This window comes from Strigops habroptila, chromosome 5, assembly GCF_004027225.2.
Source record: "Strigops habroptila isolate Jane chromosome 5, bStrHab1.2.pri, whole genome shotgun sequence".
Lineage (NCBI taxonomy): Eukaryota > Metazoa > Chordata > Aves > Psittaciformes > Psittacidae > Strigops > Strigops habroptila.
Genome location: NC_044281.2, coordinates 59500694 through 59521190, shown reverse-complemented (window position 1 = coordinate 59521190; position 20497 = coordinate 59500694). Strand labels below are relative to the sequence as shown.

The 20497-nt window shown below is 56.6% G+C and overlaps 1 protein-coding gene across 1 annotated transcript; it reads left to right on the top strand.

Moving 5' to 3' along the window:
• Positions 1-10759: 10759 nt before the first annotated feature.
• Positions 10760-19232, top strand: LOC115608274 (motor neuron and pancreas homeobox protein 1-like). Its single transcript, XM_030486903.1, has 3 exons — positions 10760-11195; positions 18195-18355; positions 18915-19232. Exons 1-3 carry the CDS (start codon positions 10760-10762, stop codon positions 19230-19232), a joined length of 915 nt encoding a protein of 304 aa, XP_030342763.1.
• The last annotated feature ends 1265 nt before the right edge of the window (positions 19233-20497 follow it).

Genomic DNA, 20497 nt, shown 5'->3' with positions numbered 1-20497 from the left:
TTGTGGGGAGTTGCACCTCAGCGCGGCGCGGGCAGGAAGCAACGGCAGGGTGGGCATCCTGCGGGACTCCAAGGCTAAACATTCCCCGCGGTGCAGGGAGTATCCCTGCAAAGAGGAGGTTTGTGCCCATCACCCAGGCGCTCTGGGTCTAACCAGATCCCCATGGCCTGGGACGTGACGGCGATGGGGGACACCCCGAAATATCTGGGCTTGCGTGCAATAGCAGGTTGCAGGGATCCTCCTCCCAGCGAGGGCAGACAAAACCCATAGCCGACCCCCAAAAAAGCCCAGAGGAAGCTGCGCAGCCCGGCTCAGCCCCGCACGCTGCCAGCCGGCAGGTACCCGCAGAGGGAGCCCGTACCCGCCTCCCACTCGCATTAGCTTAATTTAGCTTAATGGCTTTTCGGAGTGCTGCTGCTCCGGGGGCAGGACCCTGCTCTCTGCAACCCACAGGAGCCCCGTGAGGGTGCGTGGTGCATGGTGTTGGCTGCGGAGCCCACCCTATGCCTCAAATGCCTCCATCACCTCCCCCTGGCCGCAGCCCCCATCTCCTCCCCCTCTCCCAGCCGTGGCACCCGTGTGGGAACAGCAGTGGGAGCTCCCTCCACTGCAGGGGCTGCTGCTCCTCTGCAAAGCCTCCCGGCCTGCGTTTGGCAGCTTCCCCCGGGCAGGGCTGGAGGGGCTTCAGCAGGCAGGAACCTCAGGGACTCACATCACAGCCCACTGTGACTGTACAGACATGGACAGACAGGCGCACGCATCCACGCCTTACACATAACTTTATCCCCTCACCAGATAGATGCCCATCACCTCACCGGTCAGGCTTGGACACCCCCCAGCTCCCAGCATTGCCATCCAATCCCGCAAACTACTCTCTTTCCAGCCTGGATATGTTATATCCCAGACAGCCTCTAGAGCACCCAGGTGTCCCTGATCTCTGCCCCTTCCTGGCAGAGGCTGGGTACATGTGAATGGCCCATGGTGACTTCATGGGCACTGTGAGGACAATGGGACACGGGGACGGGGGGCAGTGCCTACCTCTGCAGCCATACCCACCCCATGTCTCCCAGGTTCAGACAGCACCCTGGACCCACAGAGGGGGCTGACACCCCCTCCTCCCACCCTGCAAACCCTCCCACTCCAGCACCATCTAGCTCCCTCTCCCACAGTGTCGGATACAGAGCTAATACACTGAAGCCCACCTTTCCCTTCCCATATCCCCTCCCCAGTTGCAGGGTGGGCAGAGCAGGGGCGATGCTGGTGCTCCTTCACACTCTGTACAAGGGAAGGGTGGCTGGGGACCATGCAAGGGGGTCTGGTAGCAGGCAGCAGCCATTACTTCGAACACTGTCCCGGTACAAGACAGGGTCTCCCAGCACCATGGGAGCAGCCAGCAGGACACGACCCTGGGGGAAACCCAGCAGCATCCGGCCCTGACTTCTACCAGTGGCTCTGGGGTGCCTGTGATGTCAGGATGGGGGTGTGTATGTGACCATGCACAGGGGATGAGTAAGAATCTAATCAGGGTCCTTTTCCTCAATAAATCATTTGTCTCAATCCAACGCCCTCCTTCCTGCTCTAATAACTCTTGGTCTGGGCCCCACAGCCACAACAATGCAGCTAATGGAACGATTTATTTTCATAATGGTGCTGGCAGGGAGAAGGGGCGGCAAGGGCAGGGGCAGCACGCTCTGGGGCAGGAGTTTCTAATTAGTGAATGAAATTTGATGTAAGGCTGGAGGAAGATGGATTCGCTGCCTGACAAGAGGCCTTTCAGCTCATCAAAGTGCCCGAACAGGGAGGTAAATTAAATTATTTCTAATTCTTCACTAACCTCCAGGGAGTCACCCTTCCACCAGCAAAAGGTGGGTCCCTTCCTGAAATGAAGAGGCACTTGAAGGACTGAATGGAAGGGACCAGGCTCTGCAGAGGGATGGGAATGACAACATGGGATAGGGTGGGACAGTGGAGCAGGACAGGCTGCCACTGACTTTGCTGGAAGAATGGGGAAGAAAAAGGTAGTGATGGAGGGTAGGGTTGCAAATGATCAATAAATAAACAACTCCAGGGGCTAATGACTAATTTGCAGCAAGTTTTCCACCCGTCCTTCTCACTTAACCCACCAGGGAGCAGGGCTGAAACCCATCTGGTGCTGGGGTGGAGCAGAGCAGCCTGACAATGAGGAAAGACATCACAATCCTCAGGACTGCAGGGACAGCACTTGGCTTTGAAGAGGTGACTGATGCTGCAGCAGGTGAAGGGTCCAGTGCAGGGGAATGCTTCAGCAAAGACCCTTGTTCTCCTGGCTCTGTGTGATTTGAGGCCAATGGCAGTGATGTCAATGCTTGTGGTTTGAAAGCTGTTCTTGGGATGCACAGTGTTTTTTGACTAAATCCCCAGATCCTGGAGTCCTGTCATGGAGACTCAGTTTTTACAGAAAGTGCATTCCCTCCTAGCACTCCTGCTTGCTAGAGGGACCTTGCAGTGCCAACCTGCCACCAGACCAGATGTCCCAAAACCATAATGCAAAGAAAAAGGCTTGATGCTATGACTGAAACTAGCCCCTGGCTCTCTCTGGGGCAGGCAGCATTACAAACTCTCCTGAAAGCACCAGACACTGCCCCACAGCTCCCCTCCTGCAGGACCAAGGAAGCCCATTCAGGAACACCAGGAAGGTTCCCAGGGTAACTTCCCATGCAAAATCATGGTCTGCATTTCGTGCAAGATCTCCTGCCCTCCTGACCATGCTCAGCACTGCCAGGCGGCCACATTCACAGTACGGTCCAGGGAGTTGAATAGGGGGAACAGGGGTGCTGTGGAAGCAGAGGGGACAGTCAGGGCCCTGCAACAGTGCCAGGGGCTTGCTGCAGGCTGGGGAGCACAGTGCCCTCCCCACAGCTGAGCTATGTGGAGCTGGGGCAGGCGCAGAGCTGGCTGTGCTGACCCAACACTCCAGGAATTTAATTTGTTTAATATATTCCCTGGGAAAGAAGAAAATAAATAAGTGGCACCTTGCGTGCCCCCATGTCTCACTCTCGCAACGGCGGTGTCAGCTTAACGAGCCGAAGCCCTCAGCCTGATTAACCAGCCACTGTTCCCACTAATAGGGAACCATAGAGCAGTGTGATTGATGCATGGAGAGCATTAGCCCCCGCAGCCTGGCGCTGGACTGCCAGGCAGGGGCACCGTGCCCACTCCAGGCCCCTGGCTCCTGTTCTTCATACCCAGGCCCAGGTTAAGGGCAAGGCAAAGGCTCCCTCTTGCCCCAGGAGCATCATCCTGCCCCACTGCTCTGTGGTGTAGGCAGTGCCTGGGAAGATGGTGCTAGGGCTGCTTTTGCCTCCAGAGGCAAGGACGTGCTTGTGGGAATACATGAGTTCCTACTAGCTGTTGGCAGCTCCTCAAAGTATGGGCTGAGGGGCAGGCTCGTGCTCTCCCCCATGGGCTGGGGTAGGGACATTTGGGACACTGAGGCATAGGGATGCACTGGAGGCACAGAGACAACCCAGCAGGAGCCCATGAGTCTCGGTAGCTCCTTCAAAGCTTTACTCCACCGAGCCCTTACCATATCACTAGGAAGAAAACTCAAGTGTCCTGACCTTCCCCTTGTCCCATTCGTCTCTTGCTCAGGCTCTTCTACAGCCCTGCTTGCGTGTCCCTCCATCTGTCCATCCCCCCTTATTCAGGTCTCACTGTGTCTCACTGTAGAGGCATCACTGGCTCCCACCATCCCTGTCACACAGCATCACCACCACCTACCCTCACCTTGGAAAATGGTTAATCAGCAGCTAGGGAGACAGGGTAATAAATGGCCGTTATCTTCTTAATGAGCTGACATTAATTAGAGCCCAAGGTCCTGGGAGGAGCAGCTGATTTATCCGGTCACCCTGGGAGCAGGTTAGGAGCTGACTCCATGGAAAGGCCATTAACAGGGAAGAAGTAAGGCTGTGCTGCTTTGGGAGGGTCACCCTGCACCCATCTCTGCACTGCCCCAACAACCCCTCAAGAACCCAGCCCTGGCTCCCTTCCAGGGACAAGCTCTGGCCTTAGGACAAGTCCCAGTGAAGCAAAACCAAAAGATGCTGGAGATGACAGGGAAAAGCAGGGCTGGGGGATCCCCTGGTTCACCTGGAGATGGGATGCCAGGGAGAGTAGAGCCTAGCTGTGCAGGGATGTGTGGCACTGGACACTATGTGCTGATGGGATGGGTGGGGACAGTGGGAGCAGGGGCATGGGGAAGCAGCTGGAGGGATGCTGTGCATTCTGCCACTTCCCTACTTTCCTGGACAATGCTGAGTAATGGGAGATGTTGACAGTTTAGCCTCTCCCCTGGGATGAGGACGAACAGAGAGGATGAGCTTTGGAGCTGCCACAGCTCGTCTGGGAAGCAGTAGGATAGAGGAGGTCTCTGGGTAGCTGCTGTGGGCTCATGGTGTTCAGGATCAAAGGGGAAAGGTGTCAGGGGATAATGGGACTGAATGTGGCGGTCAGACCCTGGGTCATTGCAAGAAACGGACCTGTGCTGTGTCCCTGTCTCTCCAAGCCATGTGTTTACAATAGGACAAGCCATCTGCCCCTGTGCAGAGCACCTCTGTAGCACATCACTGCACCCCGGGAAGCTGAGCCAACAGCTAATAGCAGGGACCCCTAGGACATCCCGTGTCTGTTCCCTGCAGCTGTATGGCCTGAGCCTGCAGGATGCTGGTGCTACAGCCCTTCACAGTGGTTGTGTGGTGGGATCAGGTGTGACACTTCAGGGTTGCACTGGCTGCTTCTGCTGGGGGCAGGCTTGCTCCCTGTCCTGCAAGCCTTCCCATGCCGGTTTGTCATCTTCCTGCTCCAGGATGGGAGCTGTTAACATGATTTTCCTGCTCAGCCTTGTCATGTCCCATCAGAGATGGGACTGCTTATTTGAGAAGTTGCTTGGCCAAATAAACAGCTGCTCAGAAACCCCTGCAGGCCTGTCTAGGAAGGCCCGCACTGTGTTTGCTTTGCTTGTTAACCCCTTCGCTTGGGCAGGTACCTGGGGCTCAGTGCAGAGGGAGGTGTGAAGGCTGTGTAAGATGGGCAGGGGGAGCTGTGTACCCCACTGAGCCCCTGCAGTGGCAGGGGATGGAAGCATGGGGATTTCTGCCTTCCAGGACAGATCCCTGCCTGCTTAATGGAGCTACTGGTGTGCCAGGGTGGAGAAGTCCTCCAGAGCCTGTGCGTGGGTCAGAAGACCCTGGGATGGGCAGGAGCAGGTAGACCCACACAGGCAGGGACAGGGCATTCCACAGCACCCCTGGAAGCAGGCAGGGAGGTAGCTTTAGCAACTTGCCTGATGCTTGTCTCCTGCCATCACAGAGCAGGGGCAGACCCCTAAAGACAGATAAGGACCCCTGTGAGCGTTTTTGAGGGACTCTGTGGATGGCTGCTCTGCTCTCACGACAGTGGTATGGATGCCCCTGCCAGCATTTCTACATAGGCGACAGCCACCAAGCAGCCTGGGACCCTGGGGCTGGCTGTGCCAGGTCTGACACAGGCCGGGCTCAGCTCCCACTGCTGGGTACTGATTAAGACTCATTACCTGGTTGGTTAATGGGACCTGGCCTGCTCACAGGTGACTTCAACTGTTCATTTAGCCACAAATCACCAAGGGCTGGCAGTTTATTTACCTTCCCCACCAGCCTCCTGTGGCTTCCCAGACTCCAGAGATAGCGGGTGGCCCTACTGTGAGGGGCAGGGAAAGGGCAGCATCCCACTGCAGGCAGGAGTCAGGGCTCCCACAAAACTTGGGACACCCCAAACTGGAGCAGACCAGGGGCTCTTATACCCAGCGCTTCTCACCAGGGGCTCAGCCTTCTCTGGCCTGGAGACTGCAGAACATGGGTGAGAGTGGGACACTTTTACAGCCACTTTCATGGGGGAATGTCTGGGAAAACACCTACAAGCAAGCTTACAGCCTGTTTCTCTAGCATTGGTGGTGTTTCTGGGATGTATTTCTCCACTAGCTGGGTGGGGACTTCAGTGCTGCAAGATGACCTGAGGCACCAGGGCCAGAGCAGCAAGATCCACTGCTTCCTGAGGGATGCTTTAAACAAGGTTGTTACACTGTAGGTCTCTTACAGAGAATTAATTTCTGGAGATGGAAAGCTCTGGGAGCTGTAACCTGGGAAGTAGCTAATGCTTAGCAAGTGGGTACAGCCATCCTGGGGACAGGGAGGCTTAAAAGCTATAGCCTGGACAGAAATTAGAGTGCCCGTCATGTCTCTGGAATGGGCTAAGCATGCTGGTTCCTGCACTGGTCCCTGTCTCAAAGGAAACTTCTACTGGCTGAATGCAGGAGGTGACCCAAACCCATCAGAGGGACCTAGTGCTAAACTGCATTTAGGAACAGACAAAATGACAGGTTAGGTGGAAATCAAGACAGCTGCAGCATGGGTCATGTCTTCATCTGATGACCGGGATAAGGACTCGATCCTGGGAAAATGGAAGTCTGGTCCCAGTTGATAACTGTTTATCAGGCTATGGATTATCCTCGGCACCCTTAACTTTGATCTTGGGGAAGCTGGGTTTGCTGAGGGATGTTACATTGCTTCCCAAGGTGACACTGAGGAAGTGGCAGGGCTGTAAAATTGAACTGTGCTCCCAAATACTACGTGTGACCCCATGGCTTGTTTCTGGGAGCTCAGGCACTGCTGGCAACAGCTTGGGGAAGTATGTGAACTGCTGTAGGTAGTGTTGTGGGTCTCTACAGATGCTGAAAACTTGTATGCACCAGAGCTGGATGTCTTTGGTTGCCATGTGGGTGTTTGCTCTTCTAGTTTTACTCCTGCTGCTTGACTTCGCATGGATATAAGTTGTATGGAGAAAATCCATTTGACGCTATGGACAATGCAAAGAGAGCTCCAGTTGGCTAACCAAGCACCTTCATGTCAGCAGTGAAAGGTTTTGCAGAGCTTATGTGCACCCACCTGCATAGATGCTGCTATGGCTGCTGCTTTCAGGTAGCTGAAGAAAGACTGGGCTCTGAATGTCCAGCTGAGGCATGTCCAGAAAATCCCACAAAATGTCTGGGCAAATGACAGAGTCGCAGGAAGCCCTGGGCTGTACGAATGCTCCTGGTGCTGCCCATTGCCCTGTAAAGGATGTTGTGATCAGGACCCTCCCAGAGAGGTGAGGGAGCTGAGCAACCTCGCTGCTGCCTGGGCAGCATGGACCTCCCAGAGGTCTGCACTTATTGGGCAGGAATATACTAAATGGTTAAGTGTGAAAGCACAATGTGAACTGCATCAGGCAGAGGACAAATGGAGATGTTGATGTGTTGGACTTGAGCCAGCAGGGGATGTGAAGATGGGAGAAGTACTCTGGCTGGTTCAGGGCTTCGAGCTGGTCCATCCAGCTCCGTATAGGCCTCAGGAAATCTGTCCTGGATGTGCCCAAGATCTTCCACAGCAGCAAGATGGTGTTTGCTGACCTGTTTCACAGAGCCAGTCACCCTGGGAGGGCTCTGCTACCAGGTTAGCAGAGGATGCCCTGGGGTAACAGCACAGGGTGAGCTGTGGGGGGGCTGGGAGCAAGATGGTGCTGGCTGGGAGTATCCCTCCTTAAACTCTAATTCCTTGTGAACTGGGGTGGTTTCCTGGGGCAGCTCCTGTCCATCGTGGCCTGCACCCCCAGGCCATGGGAATGAGCTGTCTCGCTGGCTGATATTCTGGGGTCTGCTACCTGTTGCTGATGTTTGGGGTTGCCTTAGATCCCCTGTGGAGGAAGGATGCTGGGCAGAGGTAAGGGGCCAGGCCACAGTCATGTTCACTTACTACAATCCTCAGATCTAGTTAGCAACCAGGTGAGCTGTCACCAGAGGACTTGATGGATGGAGAAGAGAGTTCCCTCCTTCCTGAGGTGGGAAATGAAGCTAATCAGACCTCGGACACCTTAATCCAGCTCTGATCTGATTAAAGACCCTGAAGACTGTGAACTCATCAGCATTGTGGCATTTATCACTGTCTGCGTCCCGCCCCTTCTGTCAGCCATCGCCGGGCACAGCTCTTGTGTGCACAGCCCTGGGTTCCAACTCTCTGCCCTGCATGGTGTGGGCTGCATGCTGGCTGCTCCAGCCCTGGACAACCCTCTTGCAGGGTCCCAGTGTCTGGGTTTGATTCACGTTGAGGAAGGAGCTCCCTCCATGCTTATTCTAGATTTCTTTTTTGGGATGTTTTCACCCAGGTTTTATGGCTGGTGTCTGCAAAGATTTCTTGCCTGTGCAATTCAAAGGCTGCAGCTTGGCTCCTTGTACTTGCATCACCCTGGGATCTGCGAATTGGGCACCAGCCTGGGCTGCTTATCCTTGGAGGAGTTGTCTTTGGAGAGCCTCCTTGGGTAGTAGAGGGAACTTCAATGAGGACAGTAAGGCTGTGACTCTGTGCTGTGACCCAGCCCCCCAAAACGAGCCTCGCTCAAGCCCTGGTCTCACTGCCCAAGCTACACTGCTCTCAGGGCTTGGCAGTTGTTACCCTGCCTCTCCTGGGCTGGCTACCAGCCTGTCTGCCACCCCATGGTGATCACTGTGGTAGTGACTTCTCTGTTTTGCCCCAGTGCAGCAGCCCCAGTGTCTGCCCTGGGTCTCAATGTATGTTCCCTGTGCAAAGCTAACAAGCCGTTGCAATCCTTGGAGTCAGTCGTGGAGACTCAGATAAGGAAGCGGTGGTTCCTCCCTTGCTGCTGTCGCTGTTGCAGGCTGTTGAGCTGCAGTAGAAGAGCTGTCCTACCTCTGCTGTGCCCTCTGTTCCTTGGATACTTGCTGCAGCTTTCCCTTGTGCTTGGGAGCCAGGCTGTTCCATTGCTCTCCAAATCTTGTCTGCCCATGCCTGCTGCTTGGCAGGGCTGGCTACTCACATGGCGGGGAGAGGGAAAGGGCTTGGGGTCCTTTTGCTTGTCAGGGATGTTGGCTTCTGTGCTGGGAAAGCAGAGGGGGGTGAATCTGCGGGTGGGGAGAGCCCTACAGCTTGGGCGATGGTGCAGAGATGGTATCGCAACAGGCACTGGGGTGCTGGGGACCTTCTGTACCATCTGTCCAAGTAGGGTGTTTTACTATGGGGTGACATCCACCCCGAATCCCCTTATGAGCAAATCCAGATCTGGGCTGTCGATACGGCTGATTCCTGCCCTCCTCTCTCCCAGAGAAGCAGCTGGAAAGGGGCTGTTGTGCATTTGTTCCCACACAAGGGGGATTTGGGGCCATCCAGTGAAGCTCCTGAGTGCTGGGTTCAGGAAGTGAAAGGAGGAAGTTGTCCCACACGTGGGACCTTTAGAGCTCCCTGCAGTGGGGTGACACATGTGCAGGGAGCCCAGCAGGCTCCACACCAGGCAGGGAAGAGAAGCCCCTGGGATTACTGAGCAGAGAAAGCACAGGAGGCTGAGGAAGGCCCCATATGCTCCTGCCTTTCTCCTCCTTGGGCATCTGCTTGCAGCCTCTGTGGGACACAGGATACAGGGGAGTGGACCCATCTCTTGCTCGGGGAATACAGCAATGCTGGAAATGCTAAACAGGGAAGAAATACACGAATGGGAGCTCCCTTCTAGCCATCATAATATTGAGGCAGGGCAATAATGGCCTCCCTCACTTGCCTTCCAAAGAGCAGGACCCATCGTTGGGCAAAACGAGCAGAGGCTTTTCTTGCTATGCCAGCACAATAAAAGAAAGTGGGACCCAGAGACACACAGATGCGCTTGTGGGCACTCTGCTTCTCCCTAAACACCAGTGCCAGGACAGCTGGGCCTCTGGGCCAGCTCTGCTCCTGCTCACCCACATCTCCCAGGCCAGCCAAAGCTTTCCTCTCTACCCTTCCCTGGTGCCGCTCTCTATCTTTCTTGTCTGAGAAAGATAAGACCAAGCAAATGAGTAACAATCTGCCTGTAAGCACCTGCTTTGTTGACATGGGTGATGGAGGGTGGTGGTCTCTGTGTCCAGCTCAGATCCATTGATTTCCCTGGCCCAGAGTGGTGCAGTAGGAAAGGAATGGCATAGCTGGGTACTGCTAGTGATTCCTTTTGCACTGGGTATGAAGGAGCCTGCCAGTGCGTGAGGGCCTCCTCTCCCTCCCAATCAGGTGCTCTGCCCCCCCAGATGCCTGAGGGCTCCGCAGAGCCAGGGCAGAACTGGAGTCCAGCAGACCTTTGCCTACATGTGCTGAAGTCTGTTGAATCTCTCTAGATCTCCTCCAGCCATTACAGCCTCAGACCCACTTCTGTACCAAAGGTCTCTGAAGAAAGCGAAGTTGGCTCTGAATTGGGACAATGGGCTCAGCGCCCTGGGCGGCTGATCCTGCAAGCCGCATGTGAACCAGGGCTGTGCTGGGTTGTGAGGCTGGGGAGGGGGCAGAGTGCTCCGGGTCAGACCCCGCAGCGTCCCTGCTGCTGTGGCCGGGGGATGAGGCAGCCGGAGGAAAGAGGCGGTGGGGAGCCCGGCCGGGGCCCGCGGGGAGGCAGGCCGGGCCTGCGGGGCGGGGGGCCGGCGCGGAGCCAATGGGGAGCCGGGACAGGTGGAGTGGGGGTTAAAACCCCCCCGGTGCCGGCGGGCGAGCGAGTGCCCGGGAGGAGGAGCGGAGAGGAGGGCTGCCCCTGAGGGCAGCCCCGCAGAGCGCGGCGCGGCGGGGTCCCGCCGGTGGATGCCCGCCAGTTCTGGGGCTGGCCCGGGGCTGCCCGGCCGGGCTGCGCCCTGGCAGGGGAGCGGCGGGGTGCGGGGGGGCCCGGCGGCTCCGCACAGGGCCGGGCCATGCACAAGCCCATGGAGAAGTCCCAAAACTTCCGCATCGAGGCGCTTCTGGCCGAAGAGCCGGCGCGGAGCGGGTCCCCACCTGAGCTGAGCCCCGGGAGCCCCGCGGCGAGCCCCGGCCCCGCCGGGCGCTCCGACACCCCCTCACCGCGGGCTCTCCCGGCCGTCGCGCTCCTCGCCCCGGCCGGCTTCGTCCCCAAGCCCGGCTTGCTGCACCTCCCCGGCCCCGGGCTCGGCGCCCTTCCAGCCCTCTGCCCGTCCGCCGTGTACCCCCTTCCGGCCCTGGGGAGCCAGCACCCCGCTTTCGCCTACACCGGCATCCCCCACCTGCCGCCGCCCGGCGCGGAGCACCTGAAGGCGGCCGTGGCCGGCTCCTTCCCCCTGGAGCACTGGATCCGAGCCGGGATGTTGGTGCCGAGGCTCTCCGACTTCCACGGTGAGTGACCCGGGGACCGACCCTCCTGTAGGGCAGGATGCGGCTGTCGCCCCTTCCAACCCCCGGCGTTCCCGTCAGCACAACGGGGAGCAGGTCCCCTCGGGGCCGGGGGGCTGAGGCTCTCCGAGGCCGCCCCTTCGCGGCTTCCCGGCCGTTCGTGTCGGAAGCCCAGTGGGGCGGTGAGCCCTCGGGGCTGACCCTAATGCAGTGCTCTTGCTGCGCTCTGACCTGATTCCCAGCCAGGGCAATTTTGGGGATCCCATTGGAGGCAGGGAAACATCCGTTCTCCGAATACCTCGGAGGGCTGCGGGGCGCCAGGAACTCGATCCGAAGGACAAAGTCTCGCCCTACCCCGACCAAGTACTGCGGGACGGCCCCGAGGGGCACTGCCCGCTCCGATGCCGGCAGAGCCGAGCCGTTCCTGGGCCGGGCTAACCGCGCCGGCCCCGCACGGCCGCCGTGGGCTAGTCGGGCTCAGTCGCGGCGGGAAGGAAACGAAAATAAAGAGGTAGTGGCCAGAACTGGCACCGGGAAACGAATAAATCGCCCTCGGTCCGGTTGGGAACGAACCTGCCCGGGTCCCGGCGGCGGGGGCCGCCCGCCGGGACTAGAGCACGGAGGGATTCTCGGTCGGTTCGGCCCCCCAGTCTAGGGAAGGGCCGGGGTCCGGGTCCCTTTCCGCCGCCGCGCTCCGCTCGTGGGGCGAGGAGCCGGGTCCGCCGAGCTGGAGAGCCTAGGGCCGGCTGGAGAGCCCGGGGCCGGCTGGAGCTGCGGGAACCGGGCAGCCCGGCAGCGTGACCGGCTCCAGCCCAGCCCGGTCCTTCCTGGCATGGAAGAAGGGTGAATGTCCTGTACACGGCACCGTGGGCACGGCCAGGGCTGCGGGCAAGCACCGGATCGTGCACTGCAATGACGGGCCGCTGGTGTGTGTGTGGGGTTCTTCAGGGCACGGACGTCACAGGGACCGACTTCAGGCTCTTGTCCCACCGGGGACTGTCACTGCCACCCCTGGCAGTGTGACCCGCCCCCTGCCCTGTACCTGTGGTGAGAGGGGGTTTGGTCACCGCAAAGATGCGGCCAGTGGGCAATAAACCAAGAGTGGCTCGTTAATAAATCCCCGGCAGAGTATCCGGATTTATTAGCTGAGTTCAGTGTCTTAATAACATGGGAGTCAATAAGAAAAAATAATTTAAAAAGGCTGGATAAATAAATTAATTAACTGTATGAATGCAAAAATAGAGAATTTACATGAAACATCCCATTCATTGCTCCTTTCTCAAATGACAACCAGGCAGGTTGAAGAGAAAGGGGCTGTTCCCTTTCCTGGGCTGCCTCCCTTTCCTTGGCTCTCCTCAGACTGTAGGTTAGGTCTAGCTGTGAAATGGTGGTGGCACCTAAGGGTGTAGAGTAAGTGTCCAGTGCTGGGGGCTGTGTGCGCTATTCAAACGTATCATTAAGAGCAGGGGCAAAAAATCTTTTATTTGTTAGGTGGTGAAGCACCTTCCTGCTCCTCTGCAGAGGCTATTGTTGCTCTCGCAGGGTCTATTGGTATCTCAGCATCCCCGTAGATTCTCACAGGGCTGTGTTTCACCAGAGTGGGATCACACCACTGCACCTGCCCTTGAGCTCAGCTTCTGGCTGAGATAATGTGGAGGTATTTATCCATCAAATTTGCATTTGTACATCAGCCCCATCCCTCTCAAGTGCAGGATCTGCTCCAGAGCTGGTTGTCTCCAAAACCCTGTTGAAAGGAGACAAAGGCCAAATCACTGGCATGAGAACGCCTTGTGGAAGAGCTTTTGGGCTGTGCTAGGGTGCACAGGAACGGCGTGTTAATGGATCTTCTGGGAAGCACTGATCTGGGCTCCGGTGGTAGCTCCAGGGGAGGAAAAGCAATCTCTGACCCAGCTGCTTCTATCTCCTCCGAGTCAGGTTTCCATTCTGACTGCTTTCAGAGTTTAATTCCGCTGTCCCCCTGCCTCACAGCAGAGGGACCAGGCTGGGTGCAGAGTTTGAGCTCATGCCTTCCTGAAGCAGAAGGATAAAGCTTTGTGCATTTTCAGCTGCCCTGCCTGCCTGTACCTCCCCACAAACATCACCTGAGACTTGGCAGTCTTATGCTTACCTGGGGTCTGTTCTCCTCTCCACACTTGTTCTCCCAGGGATCCTGCTCCCCTGGTCCTTGTTTTCCATTATTCTCAGTGCCATGTGGACCACCTAATCAGATCCTGTTCATTGTCCATCTTCAGATCCTTGTTTAAGTCTCTTGGGAGCATTTAGGTTCTCAGGTGTGTCCTCAGCTTTTCCTCTCATGGGGTTGCTGCAAGCTCTGAAAGCAGATCTCTGAAGCATGCATTGTCCTTGCAGTCACCAGGACTGGCCCCAGCTTCATGTTATGGCTGGGTAGGGCCTTCTGTTGCCCCAGTGTGCCAGCCATGGTGTGGGGATGGGGACAGTGGCATGGGTATGCAGGGACCAGAAGGGGCACCTGCCTAGAGCATGCTACTCTGCAGCCCTTCCTCATTTATCAGAGAGTGGTGGGCTGGGCAGGAGCCTCCTGCTGTTGTCTCAGGGCTCATGGGCTGCCTGTGGCTGCTGGGTGCCCTAACACCCGGCCTAGACAGACAGACAGACCTGCCTGGCTGGGGTTTGCAGAACACAAGTGTCTGTGCTGCTGGTGCTGATCATGTTTAGCTCTCCAGGTAGCAGTGGACAGGACAGATAGCTGGAACAGACAAACCTGAAAGCCTCTTAAGATATGTTTTGGAGTATCCCAGAGGGAAGTCACATTTATGATTTATTTATAGGGGATTCCAGGACTAAACTCTGGAATTAATTCCTTCTTTAGCTGCATGTGTAGAGATGTTTTGCAGGCATGGTCTAATTTGGTCTCCTGGGGACAGTCAGGGTTGGGGAAGGAGCAGGACAGCCACTGATTTGAAGTTGAAAGCTCTGTAGGGTGCATTGCACACGCTCGCGCTGCCTATGGGGGAGGTAGGATGCGAGGGAGATGGTCTGAGACAGTGGGTACCCCTAGCCTGGCCTAGGTTTGGGTGCTGGGATCACTCAGAGAAGTGCTCCTGCCACGGCGCAAGTGGTTGCTGTGCCTTCCTCACTTGCTGCCTCTATGGAGCCATGGGCAGCATCTGCCTGCCCCTGCTGCAATGCGGAGTGAGCGTGCTGGGTGGGAAGGCCTGAGCACAGGAGCAGGCATTCCCTCGCTGCAGCCAGCAGGGATGTTGCCTGCCCGGGCTCTGCTGCTCCCAATCCGGGTCCCTCTCCCAGGTCTTTGAACACCTCCTGAGACACACAGGGGTAGTGTTTGGCACTGGGGTGCCATGCCTTTTAGTATTTCTGGGAACTCTGATTTATTTAACCTGGCTATCAGCATGAAAATGCAGTGTGGCAGTGAGAGCCATGTGCAGAGACCTGCCTTGGTGTGGAGTTGTAGGAGCAGGGAGTGGTGACATCCAGCTGCAGACTCTTAGGAAGAGTGAAGGATTCCCCACAGGGGACCTGGGGCTCTGATGGCTTTCCTCAGACACTCACCACGTTGACGGCTCGAAGCCCAGACCAGATCCTGTCTGCAGCACCAGAGAGCTGGCTGATGGGCTATGCTGGGCTAGGACAGTAGGCAAGACAATTCATATCAAACTGCTTCCATAACAACACCTTCAAAGGCTCATCAGGTGCACAGAGCCTGACGTCAGCAGGAAACATGGACTGGAAAACAGTTGACAAGCAGCAATCAAGGGTCAATGGTGGAGCAAGCAAGGGGCTAGCAGAGGTAGCAATTACCCTTACACATGCTGCCCCATGGACAGTGGTCATGGCTGCTGGCAGGCCTCTGGTGATGGCCCCAGTGCCGATGAGGCTTCTCCCCCTCCTAGCCCTAACACCAGGGGAAACACCTCCAAGGCAGTCAGGGTGCTAATTTCCTCTCCTTTATCTGCCAGCCCACAAAGTTAAGTGAACTATAGCTAAACAAACCAAATTAAAACCAAGTGGGTTAATATCAACCTAGGATTACCCTTGTTATCAAGAAGACGGAACTGTATCAAGTAAACCAACAATTCTTTATAAGCTTTATCTAATTATCCAGGCGGCAGCTGCCTTCTAGAGCTCCTGGCCTCAGACTCAGAGGGCATTCCTGGCTCCAGGCCAGCCATTTATTTGCCAATATTACAGCCAAAGGATGGGCACCCACTGGGGGTCAAAGCCCTCCCAGGCTGGGTATATATCCTGCCAGGAATATCGAGTTGAGCTCTGATCCTGGATATAGCACTGGAGGAGATGGCTGGGCAGATAGGAAATCCTTTGGCAAGCAAAGGTGTGATGCTGAGGCAGTCACTGGTCTTCTTGTAGGAGCTGGACAAGAGGGAGAACATTCCCAAAGAGTTACTCTTTCTATGGGATGCTGGTTGCGATGGGGATGGTGGTGGCATAGCTCAGCTGGCAATGGCTGGGAGAGGTGAGCCCTGGGGGGATGCTTGCTGTGCATCTCTCAGGAGGATGCTATCCATGTTCATGTGACAGCCTGCAACAGGACAGTGGGATACAGGACTCCACAAAACACACTGGCAGGACAGGCTGGAGCTACCAGCAGCCACAAGGCATTGTTTCCTCTTTGTATGGGAAACTGGAACCTACTTGGTACCTCAGACTCCACTTTCTCCACCTCCTCCCTTTGCTCCTTCCCTGGTGAGAAATTGAAGACCCTCTTCCTCCATACTCTCCCCATGCAAAGGAGCCAGGGCCCTTCAGGGAAGCTAACAGTAGGCCTGAGGCCAGAGATTCTGATCATTCAGGGCGACGTTGAGCTGCTGTTGTGGGTGGCTGTGTAGGCTGAGCTTTGGACTGGTGACAGCTTGAACTGTACGACACCACCACAGAAGGGTTTGAGTGTTGGGTTTTTTGTCAGCACAGGTGCAGGAGGCAGGGTGGGTTTCCAGGGAAGTCAGGGTCTATAGAATGGACACCACTACACTGAAATCCAATTGGAGACACTGAAATGGAGAAGCTGGGGCTGGTGGAGAGACCGTGCTCCAGCAGTCAGTCCCCTCATTGCTAGTCATTTGGGATATATCCCGTTTGGATTTATTTGGCTTTTGAGCAAGCCTTCTGTTCTTTTCCCTGCTAGACCAAGCAGTTATCAGCCTTTTATCCAGCCAAGAGTGAATATTTTGGGGGGTGTTGTTAACGCAAGCTGCCTTCCAGCCTCCTCTGAAGTTGGACAGATATCGCTGCGTTTGAGATCAAGACTCACTTCTGTCCTCCACTCTTCCCACATCTGTTTTCAGTCTGGACACATCTGACCTCGCAGAAGGAGGCACAGAGGAGCCTTTCAGGGTGGTCTGAAGGATTTCTGTGCTCCCCAGAGCCAGGATGCAGTGCCCTAGGAGCTGAGCCCTGTGCTTTCTGCTTTGGGGTGGGGAATTCAGACTGGGAATATGGTATTTTTTCACCTCTGGCAAAACAGCCTCCAGCTCAAGAAAGCACAGAAGTCCCATATTACTGAATGCTGGGATGTGGGTACACCCTCTTCCCTTCTCCTTCCCCAAAGCATCTTCTACACACCATGCCCAGAAAGATGTACTTAGGGTTGCCTTGTGTTGTGACCCCACCAATGCTGACTCAATGAATTTCCCCTCTGGTTCTTCCTGATACATCTTCCTGATACATGATCTTCCCCCCACCCCAAGGAGCTGCAAGAGGTGTTAGCATGGGCTGCCTTATGCCTGCAGATGCTGGTCCCAGTGGCATCTCCTCTCCCTAGCTGAAGGGAGCCTTCTCAAGTCTATTTGGTCCCCTGTCTCCACCAAGGATTTGTACAGTCAGAGCATCCACAGCAAGCCAGAGCCCAGATGGCAGCCGAGCTCTACAGCCATCTTTCATCTGACATTTGTATTTGTTCCGAAAATCTTGAGCCTCTCATTTGGTTTTAGCCATGTATATGTTTTGTGTGCCAGACACAGTGTGTGTGTCAGAGCCGTTGGCCCAGCATGACTCTATTTAGTCTCTAGTTTAACTGGCCCGTGGCTGCAAGGTGGGTCCCACGGCTGTCTCTCCTGGCACTGTGAGGCTGCAGGTGCAGGAGGGATCATGTCCATCCCCACTTCCATGGGGAGTTTTCAGAGTCCCAGCCCAGCCTGGGCTCTGTCTGTTTGATCTGTCCCACCCAGCATCCAGGTACTTGGATCAAACCCAGATCATGATTGGTTAATGTCCCCTTCATAAATTCCTGCCTCATGCGTCACCGCTGTGTTTGTGAAGGGCTTGGTGGACACCTCTGGAGATGGGAAGGTTGGGATCAAAGCTGGAATCTGGGGGAGATAATGTGGATGGTGCACCATGCCCTGCAAAGAGGTCGAGCCGAAGCAACCCTTGCCAAGCAGGGTCATCTTTGGGCCACGATGCTCTGTCTTGCCCCCTGAGACACAGCAGTGGGGATGTGCCAAGGACCTTTCCCTTGCCCCCCACTCCACCGCTCCGGCACTTTACTCCCACCTGCAAACCTCTGGGTATGATTGCCACTGTGGTGCTGGGAGAAGCAGTAAAACTGAACCCCGGGGGGGACAATAAAGCCAGCCGAGAGGAGATAAGCAGGGATCAAACACAGCGCAGCAGCCACCTCACGCTGGACTCTCAAAGGTCCCTTTGTTCCCACTGCCTCCTGATTCAGCGCCGCGCTGCCTTCAAGGGCTGCGGGGGAGATAGCGGGGCTCCCGGGCAGCCCTTCCTGCAGCCCATGGCAGTTGGGCAGCCACCTGCACGCCCGGCAATAAAAAAGGAGGATTAATTCCAGTCACAGGACTGATCCCAGTTGCACACCGAGGCCTGATAAGGTATCTCGCTGGTTCCTATCAGCCAGGCAATAAAGCTATTATTGGGGTGGGAGATGATGGAAGAGTCGCTTGCTTTCCTCCTCATCCCGTGCTTGCTTGCCGAGGGGATGTCCCTGCAGCCCTGCTGTCCCCTGACCCGCTCTCTGCTCCACAGCAGCCCCACAGTCTGGCTTGATGGGGAAGTGCCGCCGGCCTCGCACAGCCTTCACCAGCCAGCAGCTCCTGGAGCTGGAGAACCAGTTCAAGCTCAACAAGTACCTGTCCAGACCCAAGCGCTTTGAGGTGGCCACATCACTGATGCTCACCGAGACGCAGGTACCTTGGTCCAGGGGGATGGAATGTAACACCAGCTGGCTGCCTGGGAGGGAAGTGTCAAGGTCATGGACAATGCTGATCCCCCTCATTTGGCTGCCACCAGCCCCACATTCCATTGCCCCCATCAGCACCCCTTCCAGGGTGTCCCACAGAGACCTGTCTGGTGGGGTTCAGGCTCTTCTCTTGTGAAGGGCACCCCAGAAATACTGCTCCTCTTTTTACCTGCACACCCAACTTGGGTTTCAGAGCATTCCCATCCTTCACCACACTGTGGGAGGGTGCTTTTTGTGGGGCTAAAATTAACATGTCCTGGTGCATGTCCTTGGGCATCCTGCAGAAGGTCCTTGGGCATCAGGCAGGGGGAAGGGAGCAGCCCCCACAGGGACTCCTCTCCCCATGACAACCTCAGCCTCCTTGCACAGACCTGCAGCACCACGGGATGCCCCACAACAAAGGGGACTTGGGGGGGCCTCCATGCAGAGAAGGTGAGGTGAGGGGGCGAGTGAGGGCAGGATGGAGCAAGAGAACACACTCTCCCTTTGGGGATCTCCCTCGCCAGGTGAAGATCTGGTTCCAGAACCGCCGCATGAAGTGGAAGCGGAGCCGCAAAGCCAAGGAGCAGGGGGCTCAGGTGGAAGCTGAGAAGCAACGAGGGCTCAGCAAAGCCTGCGAGAAGCTGCTGCCCGGCGAGCCCCAGGGACAAGCTACCGAAAGCCCCGAATTCATGGGGTGCAGCCCCGGCTCGGGCTTCCTCCACCGCAGCGCCACCCAGCTGGGCTACCGCCCCGACTCCTCCTGCTCGGGGGATGAGGAGGACGAGGAAGAAGAGGAGGACGAAACGGGTGCCACGGCGAGGAAGATCGGCTCTGTGTTGTGAAAGGCAGATTAAGCCAGCTGGAGAGAGGGGCTGGGCTGCGATGTCTAGGGTGTCTTTGCTGGCAGACACAGACTGTGCCTCGGCGGAGTGGGGGGGGCTGCCGGGCTCCTGCCGCCCTTTAACTTATGTGTGTTTGGATCCTATTTAACTCGTAATTATTCCTCTGTGTGTATCTGGGGGAGTCCCCACATCCCTCTCCTATAAAGCTATTATCCGGATGCCTGTACTCTTCCTTAGGGGACAGGAGGCTTTGCCCCACTCCTGCGCTGCGGTGCCCTGCCAGAGTCCCTGGGGAAACGGGTGGGGACAGCAGACTTGCACAGCTGGCAGCCCACAGCACAGCTGGAGGGTCCCACATCCACCCTGGACCCTCCTTCAACTGTGCAGTGAGCCTTTCCTGCGGATATGACAGTGCTGGGAGCAGCACATCCCTGCACGGTGCCAGCTGCCCTTCCCTTTGTGGGCATGAAGGGCTGGGAAGGAGGATGCCCAGGATGCCAGGCAGCCTCCCCTGCCTCCTCCTGCACCTGCAGCATCCCTGGTGGAGTTTGCACTTGTAGGACAAACCTAAACTGTCCTGCAAAACAGAGCTGGTTATTAATTGGCTAAGGCAGTGGTGCTGTTTTCCATGCTGCAATTAGTCTGATTGCATCGGCATGGCATTGCCCCAAATTAAGGTGGGGATGGAGTCCTTCTGGGTTTAGGGAGGTGCTCCGGCTCTTTGTGAGTACTCAGTGCTCTATGGTAAGCCCCACTTTTCCCATGACGATGTCTGAATCCCTCCGAGTCCCTTTATGGGCTGATTTCATGATCATCTTGGGACCCTGCTGTCTCTCTGGGCACAAATCAACCCCTGGTAGCAGGATGACAACGGACACTCTCTGCCACCTCCCTAGAAGCACCTAGAAGCCCTGACTGCCCCCAAGTGAGCAGCCTGCCCTTGTCCTCAGGATGCTGGAGGCTCCTGGCAGACCTCCCATGTCACCTGCATGAGGAGGAAAGCAAGCATCTTTTCCATCACATCCTGCCCCAATAATGGCTTTATTGCCTGGCTGATAGGAACCAGTGAGACACGTCACCTTCTCCCTGTCCTTGCCTGAGGGTGGCAGGGATGCTGCCTGCCCACGGGACCTGCAGCGGGGTGGACCTGCAGCAGCCCCCGGGGAGCCCCAGATCACCTCCGGCAGCCGGTCAGCAATGGATGAGGCAGGTGAGGGTTCGTGAGGGGCTGTCACTTCACCGGGCTGGGGCTGGGACTGCTGTGG

What these genes read in the sequence shown, in the direction of transcription:
- LOC115608274 (XM_030486903.1), top strand. Translation starts at nt 10,760, where the DNA reads ATGCACAAGCCCATGGAGAAGTCCCAAAACTTCCGCATCGAGGCGCTT. An exon ending in GAGGCTCTCCGACTTCCACG is followed by an intron (nt 11,196 to 18,194) that starts GTGAGTGACCCG and finishes TCTGCTCCACAG; the next exon opens with CAGCCCCACAGTCTGGCTTG. An exon ending in TGATGCTCACCGAGACGCAG is followed by an intron (nt 18,356 to 18,914) that starts GTACCTTGGTCC and finishes CTCCCTCGCCAG; the next exon opens with GTGAAGATCTGGTTCCAGAA.